Here is a 17,247-nt window from a genome sequence, read left to right as displayed (position 1 = left end):
ATGTTCACCAGTATGCTACCAGGACAGACAATTCTAGAATGATCTGATTATTTTATCTTGTAACCTCTATCCTACAGCAAACTGGAAGCATTCCAGAATAACTCAGTAACTGTAGGAGTAATCATCATCTGTGAGACAGGTAAACAGGAAAGATAACTAATACTAATACAGCTATTAGACCAGGATAGCTCTGTGTTACAAAATAATTACAAACTTACTCAAAACCAGTATGTTTTCATCAGATGCACTGGAATAATCTGCTTCTTTACCTATGCAGAAGTACATATTCCCTCAAGCTAAATTAACAGTTCCTGGCATTTCCCTTCCCTTCCCTTCCATTTTTGGGGAGTGGGGGTGGAAGACATAACTCATCAAATAAAGAACAAAAAAGACCTGAGCTGAATGAAAGAGAATTCATTAAAAATGACAAAGTGTTTATTATTGAAACTTTTTATCTACACTTCTATCAAAGAGAATAAATTTCAAATAGAATTAAACTGTCTCCAAGGTTAAGGTTAGATGTTCATTTCTATTTTGTGCACTACAGCTGAACCCCACATATATTTTAAATATTTAAATCTTATGTATTATATATAATTTTAAAATGTAATAAAAATATATATATATAAAAAATGAAGAATAAATACAGACATTCTTCTAGAACTTCTCTGCAGGTACATCTTGCTTCAAATAGCCTCTACCTTAAGCAAATAAGTCAAGCCTGAAGGCCTGTGTTTTCAAAGTGATTATACGAAGTGGAGCTCATAGCATAAATACCAAAAAACCAAAAAAACCAAAAAAACCCAAAAAACCCAAAAAACCCAAAACAAACCACACTTCCAGAAATTTTGTTATGCCTAAAATACTAAAAACCAGGCAACTTCGAGAGTGTCTTGATTGGGATCCCAAAAAGTAGTGCTTCCTAGAACATTAATCACTACCCACTAAAAAATAGAGGGAAAGACTTCATCGGTCAGAACTAGACTATGTGTAAACATAACCTTGTACCAGCTCTAACAGCTTTATTTTGTACTCTTCCAGAAACAGTTGTGAACCAAACCAAACCAGAAAACCTATACACTGAAAAAAACCCTAAACACTGAACCCAAATAACCTCCTTAGCCACATGTCTTACTCAAGAGTTTGGACTACCCTCTTTCATAGTAGAGATGATTAATAGGAATCTTGTATAATCCCTACTATGGAGACATCTGAGACTATCAGCTGTGGACTCAACACCATTCCATACCTCCATCTGTCCCTTTTCTGTTGTAACTTGACAGTAAGGAAGTTTAAAAGATAATATTGCTACAGCAGGCCGTGGTAGCGTAGGAGGAAATCGGGCTCCTTTACAAGGAATACACCTGTGCAAGGGAAACAAAAACCACATACAATCCTCATCACCTACAGTCACCAGCTGTTCGACATCTAAGTCATGTCTCCTAAGCAGCGAAATACTTTAAGAGGACTTGTTCTTGAAAAAGTAGTAATTATTGCTATATTTAAGTCAGTAACATATGTAAGATTGCATTATAAAGGCTTATTTTCACATTGCAATTATAAAGGGTTATTTTTACATCGCAACCAATAGAAGATTTTTAAAACCAGCAAAGCACACACTGCACTTGTTCACACCAGAAACTCCAAATGTGGCACATAACAGACACAGATTTCCATCTCACACAATACACAATCTAACAGCTATTACAAAATGTAAATGCCATTTATTGAAGTCAGAAACTAGTGAACAACTGAAGGCCACTGGAAAAAGAGGAGGCACTTCTACCATTTATTTTGATGAGGAGTTTTGGACTTCATGAGAAGAGTGCTATGTTCAGACACACACTGGGGGGAGAGAAAACAAAAGAAAACAAAAAACAAAGAGAGGGGTGTAACAGATAAGCATATACTAAAAGTGTCAGCTTATTGTTTCATTATATTTAAACTAGTACTTTCCAGTAATAATCACTTAAGCAAGACATTGATTGGGGAAGAGCTGTATTTCCAGCAGCACCAATGCAGCATTGACAAAAAATGTCTGGTTTTATAAGCTACTGTTTCAGACATTAGAAAAAAAAAAAAAAAAGAACAGGAAGCATTAGTGTTGTGGCTATCTGTGTTAATTAAGGCATATGGTGCTTCTACAACCCTCCCCCCTTCTTATCTTTAATATGCTAGTGGCTTTGAATAAAATGTTCTTTGCAACTCAGAGAGTAGCACTGTCTTTCTTGGGGCAGAAGGAAAAAACTCATAATGACAGACTCACAGCTGACCATGCCATCAATGTGATGTGCCCTGCACATTTTTGGTGAATTTTCTGGAGGCCAACATTACTTAATCATTTGGAGGAAGAAACAGTGAATTGACATTTACCAGTGATATCAGATTATTTCCCTTATTACCAAAAACCCCCCAGAGGATTACAAAGAATGTCACATATAATGCAGTTTCCCCGTCAACCTCTATGACTGTGCATGACTAGCAAAGTAAAAGAGCCTAAATTTCAGTGAAATATGTGAGCTGATGAATTCTGCCTTAGTAGGAAAAGGACACAGATCACTGAATAAAGAGGACTACGAACAAAACTTAGCACCTAAATGTCCAGGATGCGTGTTAAAATAAAGAGAAACAGAGTTATTTAGACATCACCAGTATCACATTTTATAAAGTAATGGCTAACTCTCAGCTAAATATTTGAGCAGTTTTACAGAAAAAATTGTTCTTCATGGCCACAGTTTAAATATTAATATAATAACAAGCAATTCTGATTTATCTATGCCTAATGTTACAGGCTAGTCACAGGACTGGATTATTCTCAAAGGGACAAAAGGGGAAAATGTAGCTAAGCAAAACCAAAAAAACCCCCAAGCCCCCACACCCAAACTCCCAAACCCCATCAACAGCAAAAGCAGATTCCTAACAGCAACTGTAACATTTTAGTAGGTTTCTCTAGCAAAATGCAATCTTATGAATGTGTCTGCATCAGAGATGTGTGATTTCATAATAAGGTACACATACCTGTTAGCCAAGGCAAAAAGCTGCAATTAGTTACAAATTATAAAACTCTAATGAGTTTATTCAAAACCCATTTAGTAAGCAACATCCATGCAGAATTACATTCATGAGCTACGTCATTTACTGTGCACATTTACTAGCCACCTGTTTTAGTACAAGTTGTTTCCAGTTTCTCTCAGTAAGAGGTGCTCTGTAATTTAAAAGCAAGACAAAGCACTTCCTTGTGAAATGTCTGACCTGAGCTGCTGGGGATTTTCATGGATGCCAACTACCCAGTAATGATCAGATTTTCCTTTGCAATGCTCTCTCGTGTTACAGACAGGAATCCAAGTATTGCCAAGTCCTCGGTTCAACATCCGCACAATTCCCTCAGAATCCACGTAACAAGGGGTACCTGTTTGTTACAAATGAAAACAATTATTCTGACAAGCAACTAATTACAACACGAGTAAGGCTGAACTGCTGGATACTGCTGGGAAGCGATGGTTTACGTATCCCAGATACAATATCCTAGCTAAGAAAAACTAGTTTCCTTAGAAAGATGCGCCACCTTCTGACAGTCAACACTACTGCTAGTTAACCGACTCAAGTCCAAATTTAAAACATTTTATGAAGAAATCAAATTCCTACTCCTTGGGCAGATTCCTAATGAAAATAAGCTATTTTACAATTAATTTTTCTGGTTATCCTAAAAACCCCTCCCAAGCTACAAACTTTTTGGGGAGGGGTTTATGCAAAGATAGTTGAACGTGCCTATTACAGTGCACTAATGCAATTTATTTGGTTTTGCTGAGCAGGTCAATCAATTGGGAGAACAAGTTCTGATAACATTCAAGTGTATTCTATTTGTAGTGGAAATACATTAAAGTTTTCTGATAAATATATTGAAAGAATAGAAAAATAGAATTTTGCTTAGCATGGAGATTGAAAAAAAGTCAAAGTCCCAAGATCACCATTACTAAAAGGGCATTAGCCAAACTCTCCTCCAAAACTCCCCCCATAGTGTCAAGATTTCTCAATGTCACTCATACAGATAGTTCATACCTTCTGCAGAGAATCCAACCCATATCAAGTAGGATTTCCTTGTAAGAGAAAGAGGGTCTCCATGCAAAACTTGTTTTTTCTTTTTTCCTAGCTCCATCAGCTGTACTCCGAGGCATTGGTCCCCATCAAACCCAGTACCTAGGAAGAAGTTGTTCAATTACTACGCTAGAAAACAAAAAGAATTGTTTTGTCTTTTGGCTAAATTTAAGTTTTGAATCAAAAACTAATTCTAATGCAGGGTTATCCATGAATACCAGTCAGACAAGCGACTATCTGTCATTTTGGACATACAAAGCATGCATAACAACTACTTCCTTAATTTTCTAAAGTAATTCTGTCTGGCATATCTGAAACCCAAGTTCAATCTATTAATGTCACTGTTATAAAACACTGTCCTTCCCCACAGGTTAATCTAGGCAATGCAATATAAAATGTACACTTTGATGTCAGATGTCAAAAATCTGTGGGTTGGGACAGTTACAAACATCATCAAGAAGAGAAGAAGAAGGATAAGCATCATCAAGAAGAGAAGAATAAATATTTCTGGAGATTACATACAAATTAACCAGTGTTTGAAGCCAGTAACAAACGAGGATTGAAAATATAAACCCAGTTCAAAAAAAGACAGAAGGGAGAAGACTACCTCTGTGATAAATAATCATTAACTGCTCTCCATGGCCTGCCATAGACACCACTGGTCCTGGGAGACTGAAGATCTCTTTTTGAACTCCTCCAACTGTAAACACACGAACTAGCAAGGCACTAGTGGCACAAGCAGCCCAGCCTTGCCCTAGACAGATAGCCTCAATGTCTTCATCCTTTGGCATATCTACTGTCCACTCCTTGTTTGCATCCCATGAGCTGAAATGAATGCAGTGGAGCTTGCTAAAAGCAGAGACAAAGAACAACCGTCAAATATCTCAACATGAAGAAAAAGACAGTATCAGAAAATACACCAATATATTACATTTTTATCAGAAACCTGGAATTTGTGATGATCATAAAAAGGAACTACAAATTACAAGTGGTCATTTGCAAAGGTATCACTCTTACTATTCAAGAACTGAAGAGCCAAGCTCAACCTCCAGCACCATAGATTGGGAGCCTCTGAAGCCTGAAGCAGCGACAGTTTAGAGGTCTGAGAGGAGTTTTCTTAGATGGAAACAGATAAGTGTCCTGCTTAATTAACATTAATAATAACTGAAGGTGCTCAGTACCCCTGAAAATCAGCCCTCATTACAAGTCTGTCATATTATGCTATCTTTCAAAAGGGAAACAAAAAAATTAGGAACTCCAGTTCTGCCATCTTAATAATTGAAAAATGCCTGCTCCCAGCTCACATTCACAGCAGCTTTTGATAGATAACCCACTTCCATTGAGGAAAAAAAAAATTGAAATTTTCAGAGTCAGACAACCAATACATACAAATAATACTTTTAAAGGTAAAGGGTGCTTTTCAACTTATCACAACGCTGTATGTGTGAAAATAAGCAGCAAATTCTTTCTGCGAGATATTTCCACAGAAACTGGCAATAAGATATTGTTGCTATCACTCTTAAATGCAAGAACAGAAACTGGCTGCCCCAGCTGCTTAAATCTTTCCATGGTTTTCATAAACTTGTGTTCTTCACACTTATAATTCTTTGGGTATCTCCAAACATGTCTCCTTAGCAACAGTGAGAAAAGAAATAGCATAATAGCCCTTATGATTTATCTCTGATCTGAGCAGACTGGAAAACTATTGTTCATGTTTACAATTTCCTTTGAGCTTGCAATGCATGAAGTTTCCAGTATATATATGTATGTATTTGAAAAGGGGATTAAAAAAAATCCTCAGGAAACAAAGTACATCTTTCAATATTCTTCACGTGGGTGGGTGTGAAAATAGTCCTTGAAAGTGGTCCCATAAATAAAAAGCAGTATCAAAAGCCAAAAATCTCAAAAAGTGATAGAAGTTGAAATTAGAAGCTGAGATATTTGAAACAAGCCAAGCGTAATTCTGTACTATGGGTTTTGCAGAGCAAGGCCACGACTTACCTTGCAAGTTCCTCTGTACTCTCACAGGCTAGTAAAATAGCTTCGGTGGAGAGGTCAGCCATCGTGTGATTCAGGGAGTTTGGCAGGTGTGTTGCATGATGTATGGAGGTATCATGGAATTCTACATCTATAGCATTGTCTTGCTCATCATTGTAACAGCGAATGATGCCAACGGAATTCCACACCTATTAAAAAGAACACAAACACCCAAAAAAAACCAACCCCACAACAAATCAAGCATACTGCCCTATAGAAGCATACAGCCTGCTACAACTTGCTCATCTGAAACAACAGCAGGTGGGAGGCCAGAGGAAGGCTGAAGACTTGTGTAGTCAGGACTTGTAGTGGCTAAAACAGCTGAGTTAGGCAGAAACTAGTTTCATCTTCACTGATTAGCCATCTTTCTCCTCACAAAATTAAGTGTGAGAAACTTGCATTTAGAAGGAAATAGTGGATGATTCGTGTACAAGTCTTAACAGCACAAAAATATCCACAAGATCTGGCTAAAAAAAGAATTTTTAAAAGATTTGCTAGAATTTAATAGCACAGATACAAACTATAGCTTGCTTTTCTCTTAAAGCCAAGTATTTATTTCTACATCAAAAGCAACCAAAATATAAAGCATAACATTATGCAGTGTGTGCATTAACACAAAGCTACTTTCCACCATTTAGCTTCATACTGTGAATTATTAAAAAAAAAAAAAAAAAAAAAAATCAAAAGTCTTGGAAAAGATTAGATTAAGACACAGCAAGAACTGGACAATATTATCAAAGCAACTAGATCTACATAACCACACAGAAGTGAGATTTACCATGAAACGATGCATGAGATGTGCGGGAGTGGAGCCAGACTGGAATGGTTTTTGCTTGGGGGTTGGCATTGGCCCATCATAGAAAGGCTGTTGTGTAGATGATGGCGGCAAAGCTGGAAAGCCACCAGTCTGATCATCATCATCATCTTCCTTTTCAAGAAGATTGGAATTAGCTTTTATCATGCCAATATCTAGAAGTTAAAAAAAAAAAAATTACACCTTACACATATCATTTCAACAGAATATAGGTAAAAAAAATTTAAAACAGTCAAAATTTCACTGGAAAAATAAGACAGAATTTATCCGAGTAGAGGGTGCTAAAAGATCGTCCCAATAACAGCACTAAAGCGCTCTGGAAAATTAGTTCGTTCTGTACCTAGTGAGTTATCATCATCATCAATTACTGCTCGTCTTGGATGGCCTGAAGTTGGCATAAGGTCATCATCATCACCATCATCTTCATTAGTTCCAGCCTTTGGGGAAGACTGTGGTTCAGTCATTTCACCATTTAAATAGTCGTCGTCATCTCCATCAAAGAGATCATTGTAATCTTTTGTCACTGTACTGGCAACCTAAAACCAGGTTAACAATTATTGTAATACTTCTTTTGGACATGGAAATCAAAGAATGAATTAATACACAAAAGGGAACTTTCAACACACAATACAGAACTTCCAATGTAATTTGTTAATCTAAATTATCTTGTTAATATAAGAATTAACAGGTACTGATCACCTTGTCATTTGGTTTCTTTCCATCACCGATATTTTCCAACAAGCCCAGATTTCCTTCAGTATCTGTATAAGCAATTTGCCTATATTTGGGGTGCCATGCCAGTCCACAAATTGAGTAATGTTTCTCATGCTTCATCCTAAAAAGAGTATAAAAATAATGGATTTTTAGTAAGCTTCTCAGGGTAGAAACATCCAAAAGAGTTATTGTAAAAAGTGGTAATATTTACTAGTATTAGAAAGTGATGTTACACATAACAATAATAGGTCACCTTTAGAATAAGCAGCTACTATAAAAAAAATACAGTAGGTCTTCCTTTTCTATGGAGAAAATCATTTAAGCTTTAAAAATATTCTTAAAACAACAGCTTCCTGATACACGTAGGAAAAACAAAGTAATTCCCCAGCAGTCATAAAAACAAACATTCAGTTGTTTCTCTTGTACCAAAGTGAGGAGTTAATCTTCTATTATCCTCACAAAAAATCCTGCCATTAATTATTTACATAATCTGTCTTTAATTCTCATCATAGATGTTACAGTAACAATCATGTTTCTTACCCAAAATATTCAGACAGCTAAATCATCCCTTTTCTTCTTCTCTACCTCACGTAATCATACTTTTTTTTTCCTTTTCTTTTTTTTTTTTTTTCTTTAAAGAGAGATGCTTTAACTAACCAAGATAAAGTGCAATTTGTCAGTTTGTCCTTTTTTGCCTACAGGTGAGGATGGCTAACTGATGCATCTGTATGTCCCTCTCCCTTCAGAAAATACATCTTACTGCCGATGATCTTGGGGTTTGGGATATAAGAAAAATTTGTTTCCATCAAAGCTATGCTTTAGTCAACTATTAGATTAAAAAGTAATAAAAGATATTTGCACACAGAAAGCTAGACTATGGAATTTGAACAAAATCCACATTCCTGTCCCTTCCCTAAGAATGCAATGTTTCCAGATCCTTTTGGCTAAGCAGAAAGGAAAACAGTATATCACATGAATCAGAACATCTGCGCATACAGATATGGTGGGGGAAGGCAAAACAATGCCACACTTGTACCTACCACCAAGAGTTATACTCTTGTGGAAGCTGCTTCCTTGTAGAACACGGAAATTATACAGGAGCCCTTGAATTCCCTTCAGCATATGAACTGCAGTACTGGTGTACCTCAGTCGGGCTGCACAAGAGAAAAGCTCTTGCTCCCTTTGCTCAAGTCTAGACTGAGCAGTGGCCCTGCCTCCCAGCAACACCCAGACCTGACGCAGTTCTTTTGACCCATGTGCTTTGGCTCCCTCTCTGGGGATGTGCTCCCAGCCCCACCACCAGCTGGGAGACCGTCCATGAGGGCAGGTAAATGGTATTCTTTAAGCTGAGCCTTCATACGCTGTCTCCTGGGGTGCTTGTTTTCAGTGGAAGATTAGCAGAAAACTTACAGATTTGCCCCGTAAATCTTATTACAGCTTTTCAAGGGGCAGAGTTCTACATTTGCACAAGTAAGTTTTACAGAAGAGATAACAAAATTCTACTTCAAGAAAAAACATGTACTTAGGGATTTATGGAACAACACTGAATACCTCTCTATGCACTCCTGGGTTTCCATGTTCCACACCACTGTATTCCCATCCACACTTCCAGCTGCCAGATACTGCCCACAAGGAGACCAGGCTACAACATTCAAGGGCTAAGGAAAAAAATAAAAAAAAAAGAAAAAAAAGAAAAATTACCAATGCACACACAGCATTCCTATTCTGGAGCTTAAAACAGACAGATACTCTGGCATAAAAAAAGAACAATAATGACCTTTAGCAAATCACATCCAGCCTTCCGTACTAGAGCTGGTTTTAGATAGTTCCCTGCAAGAACCATTCTTTAAAGACAGCACTTTTTTTTTTTTTTTTTATAATATCCATCTTCTGTCTTTAACGCTGCTGTGAAGTTGAACAAAACCCGATTCTAGACAGGCAGACAGAAGCACAGTATATATTGCAAACTCACCATTAAACATAGCTTTATTTATTTTGAACTTAAGAGAGTTTCATAAATTAAAATCCAAGACTGTGTATTCTGTATCTTAATAACACTAGGAAAGAGGTCCTCTTTAACCCAAAGCTTTCCAAGTATATAATGAGGTCAGAAAAAAAGAATGGCACAGTTAGGGCTACTGTGTAGCTAAATTTCAGCTTAATAAAATATAAAGTGAACAACTGATATCTCTGTTCTGTACGGAAATAATACCCTTGACATTTTCCCTAAAAAGCTATATATTTAGAGCAATTTGTGAAAACAGATGTTTGCCAGCTGCAGTTGGTGACTCACCAGTAGACCTTAGAAATCTAGTGGGTTACTATAAATGAAAGAGGGGAAGCAGAGCCACATAAAGACATGTTTGACACTCATCTTGCCTTGTTTTCCAACATAAAGCAACAGGATCAGAAATTAAATAGAAAATGTGAGCAACCATTACCAAAATGAGGGGTGGGAAGAAGAGATACTGTCCAGAAGATAATTTCTAGCAGAATTAACATTTGAACTATGGAAGATTTAGCATGCACCTGGTTCATATACCTACCTGTGTGATGAATGTATCCGATAGATCAAATTGACTATCCCAGGTTTCTCTTCTATATAGTTTAACAACTTTATCTACAGGAATTGCCAGCAACTGTTCAAAGGAAACAAGAATCAGACAATTTAGAACAAGTTAACTTTCAAACAGAACATTCAAATAGCAGAGCTCCTTCGTTCAGCAGTATTACAGTTGCGACTGCCTCAGTATTTAATGGTTCTCTAGCATCCTAGCAATGACAACTGAGAAAGTAAAGAAAGCTGAAGTAACTTGAATTACAAGGTTCTTTAATGCTTTCCACATGCAACATAGCAAAGCGTCCCTGTTTTTATTTTAATGTTCAATTCTTTCTGGCAGAAAACTGAAGCTAATGAGAGCTGCACCATAAGGTTAGAAGTTCTTATTTATGAAACAGCTAACACACACACATAAATAGTTTTCAATGCTCTGAGCACAAGGCTTATGTTCTACTTTTCCTTCCTTCCCCAAACTTCTTTTGATCAGGTTACAATTTCGCAATAAATCTTATTTGAATAGCCGATTCCTGTAATAGCTCATTTTGTCCTTCACAAAACTGCATAAATATTACTGCCTGTTTATTTTTCTAGGATTTGGGGTTTTTTAAAGACTTCTAACCATTTGCTTTGTAAGAGAAGCAAGACAACTACTTACATTTCAAATATGTGTGTGGAGAATTAGCCTAAAAATTAAAAATATTTGGGTTTATGCAATATGGATATTGAAACAATTTATACTGCCGGTGACATTCTCTCTTCCATGAAAAAGTTACACATAATGCTATCACAGCAGCCAGGTATTTTGAAGAGTGGACACAGGTAGACAGGCACAAAGGCTAAGTCGGGGAAACAAGATTATTCAGGTAAGAACTGTGAAAATAATCTTTAGATCCAGTATACTCCAATGTCAATACAGGGTGAATAGGTTCTGCCACACTATTATCACAGGCAAGAACAGAAGCCATAAAACAATTTTTCCAAACGGTGAACTTTTGCGCAATTCCCTGTCCTCTACTTCAAGTATGGCAGGGCCCGCCTCATTTCATACAGGTTCACATTTATCAGATGCTGCAGCCGTGGTTACATGCTGCAGAGACATCTATATAGCTATACTAACTCATTGTGGTTAGCCATCCATACGTAGCACTATTGCAGCAGCACGCATACGATTTTAGTCCAGACCTTTAGTCACAACAGAATCACCTTCCTTCTTCAGGTGAAAAGAACGAAATATTTACAGAGCAAGATTATGGATAGGGCAAAATTTCCTTAAAGTACAGAAAGACTGAACTGCTTGGATGCTCTGTTGTGAGCAATTTGATTATTTCTCTCGTGTACCATGTTCCTTCCTATTCAGCTCAACAGGACTGTTAAGGTTGTTTTGGGCTGACGGCTGGACTACTGCCAAACACAGCCTGGAGCTTAAACAAGTAATCATTTCCAGGTTTTTATTTTTCCTAAAACTGAACTTCACCCCAAATATTTTCCTTAGTCCCAGAAGCTGCAATTTAGGCTTGCCCAGATTGACTTCTACTGTTGGACTCCCAAAGGGAAAAGAAGGATTAAGATGTGGCTGTAACAATGTCACTTACCTTCCCACTGCCAGGTTGCCAGCCAAGCCTGCATATTGATTTAGCATTTATCACATCATTACATTTCTGCAGCAGCGGCCAGCTTGTTGTGCATGTCTGAAAACAAAATATTAAAAAATGGCACATTTTTTGGCACACTAGCTCTGTGAAAATCTACTGTGTAGTACAAAGTCTTAAAGGAAAAGTGTGGAAAAAACCTAAAAAGAAAAAAGATATACCATTTTTGGAATGGAACTGAAGTAATCTCTTTCATCCAAATGGTACATACGGACTTAAAAAAAAAAAACAAAAAAACAAAAAAAAAAACCCAAACAAACTGAAAAAAAGAAAAAAATCTTGCCAATATAGACCTGAAACTATTTTAATGAAAATACAACTACTTGTAACAGAAATAAAACAATTGTGTTTAATCCAGTACAGAACAAATGAGCTCACATATTTTTAGGTATCAGAGAAATCTGGCCAAAAAGCATTTGTCAAGCCCAGATCTACTGCAGCAAGGTGACACACATCAGCCTGAATCTCACTGCAGCAGCGTAAAGAATGAAAGGCTATATTCTCAAATCACAGCACAGGCACATACATCATACTGCCACAATCCTAGGACACTGCTAGTGTCCCAAAAGGCACCCACTGTCAGCCTGAAATGCAAGATTTCACATTAGAAGTATGCTTTTGTTTTAAAAAAAAGTAGTGATCCCCAAGCATGGGGTTACATCTTGAACTGTACTTACAGGAATAATTCCAAATTGATTCTTATTCCAGTCATCAATGGCATTTAGCAAAAATAATCCCACATACATATGCAGAATTGCCTTACTAAAACGTTCACTTGAAACCCTCTTTTCAAGTTCCTTAGAGTTCCAAAGGAAGTAAACCTGATTCTCTCACTACATCCAATTTCATACAGGCGCTGAACTATTTCAGCCAAATATTGCCAAGCTGAACTCAAAGATTGTATTTCTAATAAATTACGCCCTTCAAACTGTGATTTACATCCTTCTTCTGAGAAATTGTTGTGAAGTTCGTAACAAAAAAACAGACCAAAACATGGAATAGCAAGCCCTTTGTCAATAGCCTTAAACTCATTCAAATCTAAAAGGTTGAAATGTGCCGAGCTGAACCTCAAGTCCTTAGAAAATTCAGTGTGTGTGCCATAGGCAGAGAGCAGGAGACGCTGAAGCAACATTGTGTCCAAAGGCCCCTATCAGAAAAATGTTCTCACCATGGGCATCACCTCAGCGATCCTGACATGTGAAAGTGGTCTTTCTTCCTAATATCAGGTCAAAGTAATGGTGCTCCTAATGAGACTAACCAACCAGATCACTCATAAAAGATACTGTGTAGCATCTCAGAGCATTGTTCCACTTTCACCAGTCAGTCAACAACCCTGAAAATTCCTCATTTCAGTAGAAGTTTGGTAAAAATAAATAAAATATACCTAGATAGCTGTTTATTAGAATAAAAGTCCTTCCTTAACCCTGAAAGCAATAGGCTGAAATTCTGAAATAAGGCATCTAATGTCAGTTGCTATCTTTGCACAGAAGTGTTATTTCTGGATGTGCCAAGGACAAAACACACAATGTTGACCAGTGAAGAAAGATCAATGGAAGAAATCAGGGATTCCACAGACAGGAAGAACAATCCACAGCTACCCAGGCAACAGTTCATAACCAGGCTCTGGAATTTCTTCCAGAAGCAGATAAAAGTTTTCTGTGAAGTGTAGTTAGATTTCTTTCCCAAAAAGAAAACCCTGTTCCAGCAGGGTTATTTCAGTTCAGCTCTTCTCGCTGTCTGTGAAATCCTAGATTTCTTATGAAACACTTAACTTTGAAAGGCGGGCCTCTTACCTGATCTGCGATTTTCCATACTCTGACAGAACCGTCACAGCTCGCCGATGCCTACATAAGAAATTTTTGTAAACAAATTAATAATTAAAGACATAGAGAAACTAATGCTACAGAATTGAAAAAAAATCCCTATAACCAATCCTACAGACATATAATATATAGGCAGTTTTAAAAAGAAAGCCTCCCTGTTTAAACCATTTTAAGACTTAAAACTTTCTAATACTGTCATCTTGATAATTGTACTCTACTCCAAGCAATTGTAATTACAAACCCTCATACTTGAAGTGAGCTGCTTATTCGCAAAAGAGGCTCAAGATTAATATTAAAGTTCTTTAGTAAGCCATCTTTTCCCTTCTAAAAATCAGATCGGCATTAGATTCCAGAATAACATAGACAGTAATTGAGTAGTAAAGCAAAGACTGAGTTCTCCCAGGAGGCAACAAGTTGTCACACATTGCATCATCAGTAAGGTTAGCTGAAATGAAGTAGTCCCATATGCCCCATCAATGTTTTTTATGTAAAAAGTATATATTTATTTTCTTTCCCAGGGAAAAGGAGATTCAAAGTAGAAAGTAAACAAGAAAGTATTTTTACCAGGTAAACATCCCTGGGGTCAAAAGACAGGCTTAAAACAGGAGCATCGTGTCCTCGGAATGTTTTCTGCTTGCTGCTATCAGCCACCTCCACAACTTTGACCATAAAGTCACTGCAGATAACAACGGCACAAACATGAAAGTATTAACAATGACAAACTATGTGTTTATGGCAATAAAAATTGGGCGCTAACTATCTTTTGGGGAAGTTATGGCTCTCAGTGCTGTATGATCTAAAGGAGAATGAGAATCTGGAGGCTTACTACAATAGGGGCAAGGCCAGACTTTTTATCAGAAAATTATTTTTGTTCATGTCAACGTTCATAAAACATGGTTGCTTCTGAAGAGGATATTATGTACACACAGACCATCATACCTGTTTAATATAATATTCTATATGACCTAATGAAAACATCTGCCTAGGTACCAGAGAGCTGATTGAACAAGAACCATGTCAAATGGGGCCGGTGTTCATTACTATAATTATTTGGTTACATCATTTTTAAAAAAAGATAGAGCAAGTAGTTTATTTTGTGACATTTTTAACAGGACTTTTAAGACCATTTAGTGTATCAGATACATTAACATTAACAGATTTCTTACAACTTTATTCCCTCCTCCAAAATTACAGACATCACTGCAGTTTAACTCAAAATATCAGTGCTAACGTCTAAGCCAAAGAGTTCCTGTGAAAATCTTTCAGTACCACTCCCTCTCATACTTCATTGCCACACCCTCAGAGAGAAATTTAACTTTAGGACCTAATTCTGTAGGGTTAACCATTACTTTAACTACATTCAGAAACACAACCTCAGTTTTATAAACTATCTAATACTATCCAAACAGTCATAAAAGGAAGTCTATAAGCTATACTGCAAGACAACTGAAGTTATACTAGCACTCTTAAAACAATGCAAGACAACTTTAAAGAAAAAAAAAAACAGGCAACAGGATATTTTTTGTTTATTTAAGAAGCCGCACGACTGTTTTTCAAATAGTTCATGTGAACTTTGGCAGCCAGTTGGATGTTAAGCTTATATGAAACTGAAGTTTGCAGACTTCATGTAAAAAATGGAGAAACCTGGGACAACTGAAAGCCATTCTTTGCTGCGTTTCTTAATTTCACAGCTGTCACCTTCTCCTTCAGTATGTTACAGAAGACCTCATCGAGGGGTGGCCTCACAGTTTTATGAGCTTTTTCCTAATGTGAGAGCCCTGGCCAGGCTGCAGAAGTATTGGGGTTTTTTAAAGAGTTTTGGAAACAGAATGGAGGTTGCTGACTGCCTAATCTCTCTAATCAAAGTCAAATCCTGGGGCAGAACTGTTCCCTCAGAAACAAGCACTGGCAAAGGGCCCAAGCCCATGATCCCTGTCAGATTTAGAGATTAGGGTGGTTACTGCCCCCAGCTGTCCAGCCTCCCAGTTTTGCTGGAGCTGGTGCATCTGCTCCACAGCTGCCAGAGTTCACAGTCCAGCATATTCATCCAAATTGCTTTCTAGTTCAATTCACACTCAGAGGAGCCAGGGAGCAGCTGCAATGCTCTGCTATCTCTACCGTGGACGACAAATTCCAGTGAAGAGGCAAGCAGACAGCCTGAGTTAGCTATAGCTGCCCAAAGAGTTCACCAAATCCAATTAAGAATCACCTGAGCCTTAAATAAATAAAAAAAAAATTGCCTGCTTGTCATTTTGCCATCTCTGTTAGAGGACCAGCACATATTATGTAAAAACAAACATGCTGCCCTAAGAAATTAATTAAAGTAAGCATTAAGTCTTGCAACTGTCATCTGTTATCATTTGGCAGGATGATGACTACACTTATGCGAGAGAATGACTCAAAGCTCTCGCACAAATTAGGACCCACCTAACTTTTGCACGTGTATATACATCTGCAGCACCATGACCCTGAACAGTCACGACATTATCTTTAGCACACAGTAACAAAATCCTCGATGCCGCAATGAGATCCATAGGGGTGAACACTTATACATTATAGGACTGAAAGCTGAAAACACTCAAGTCTCCTAAAGAAAAGGAATTATTTCACAACACCAGAATTCCATTTAAAATTATTTGGTGGATCAAGTATCTCTCAGAGCATTGTTTCCTAAAGTCCCTTCCATTCCCTTCTTCCCCTCCACCCCTGGAAGGCATTTTGCAATACTTTAAAACCCTCAGAGGTATGTGGATTAATGACCTCATCGGTAAAAATCAGCATGCGAGGAAGTTGCCAGATTTTGAACGACAGCAATGCTTTTCCGTATCATGCACAGATTACCTAGATCCAGCAGCAATTTTGGTACCGTCGCTATTAAAGACAACGTGGTTTGCGTTCATGGTGAAACGAGTAAGGATGCCATCAGGAGCTCCTTCAGGAAATGTATGTATCTGAACAGTATTGTTCGATACTGCTGTGATCAGTCTTCCATTCTAAAAACAAAATCCATCATAAAACTTGTTATTTAAAACAGACTTATGCCCACAAAGCCAAAAGAATTGCTCTGCTGTTCCCAACATTTGGGCAGATTAACTTTAGGAGTTCCAAAAGAGGTCCAACGGTAAGAGTAGTAGGGGAAATACGCTTTAACTTTTATTTCTTCCCCAGAAAATACAGACAAGCACAGTAACTTTAATACTTTATCATTTCAACCAAGCTATTAAAAACTAGGAACATTATTCTTACTTTCAGTACTGTAGAAACACACTGCTAGATTTTATACTGGAACTCCAGTTGCTTCAGCAGACTTAAAGTTCATTATGCCAACTATACGGTAATTTACTGTGCTTCCCAACTTGTATCTTTACTAAATTAATGAATGCTCAAAGTCACTACTGAATTTCAAAGAGAACTAGCCGATCTTCTGGTGGATGGAAAATTCACTCTTTTTACATAGGCAAGAAAGCTCTGAGAACAGGAAGAATCTTGCATCCTATTTAGATTAATATACTGCAGCATCAGGAGAGGGCACCCTCGGACCGAACTTCTCAGTTA

General features: G+C 37.4%; 1 protein-coding gene across 1 annotated transcript in view; it reads right to left on the bottom strand.

Annotated features, from left to right (window-relative positions):
- Positions 1-17,247, bottom strand: part of WDHD1 (WD repeat and HMG-box DNA binding protein 1) — a 29,556-nt gene that overhangs the window by 8,063 nt on the left and 4,246 nt on the right. Inside the window, exons 3-16 of the mRNA XM_009635180.2 lie at positions 16,534-16,685; positions 14,257-14,368; positions 13,663-13,713; positions 11,813-11,908; positions 10,207-10,299; positions 9,212-9,318; positions 7,646-7,781; positions 7,287-7,482; positions 6,911-7,101; positions 6,097-6,281; positions 4,703-4,944; positions 4,060-4,197; positions 3,253-3,409; positions 1,250-1,364 (exon numbers count right to left, since the gene is read on the bottom strand). Coding sequence (XP_009633475.1) covers positions 1,250-1,364; positions 3,253-3,409; positions 4,060-4,197; positions 4,703-4,944; positions 6,097-6,281; positions 6,911-7,101; positions 7,287-7,482; positions 7,646-7,781; positions 9,212-9,318; positions 10,207-10,299; positions 11,813-11,908; positions 13,663-13,713; positions 14,257-14,368; positions 16,534-16,685 — 1,971 coding nt within the window. The remainder of the gene's footprint in view (positions 1-1,249; positions 1,365-3,252; positions 3,410-4,059; positions 4,198-4,702; positions 4,945-6,096; positions 6,282-6,910; positions 7,102-7,286; positions 7,483-7,645; positions 7,782-9,211; positions 9,319-10,206; positions 10,300-11,812; positions 11,909-13,662; positions 13,714-14,256; positions 14,369-16,533; positions 16,686-17,247) is intronic.

This window comes from Egretta garzetta, unplaced genomic scaffold (assembly GCF_000687185.1).
Source record: "Egretta garzetta isolate BGI_Z169 unplaced genomic scaffold, ASM68718v1 scaffold3, whole genome shotgun sequence".
Taxonomy (NCBI): Eukaryota; Metazoa; Chordata; class Aves; order Pelecaniformes; family Ardeidae; genus Egretta; species Egretta garzetta.
This window is presented reverse-complemented; position numbering and strand designations above follow the sequence as displayed.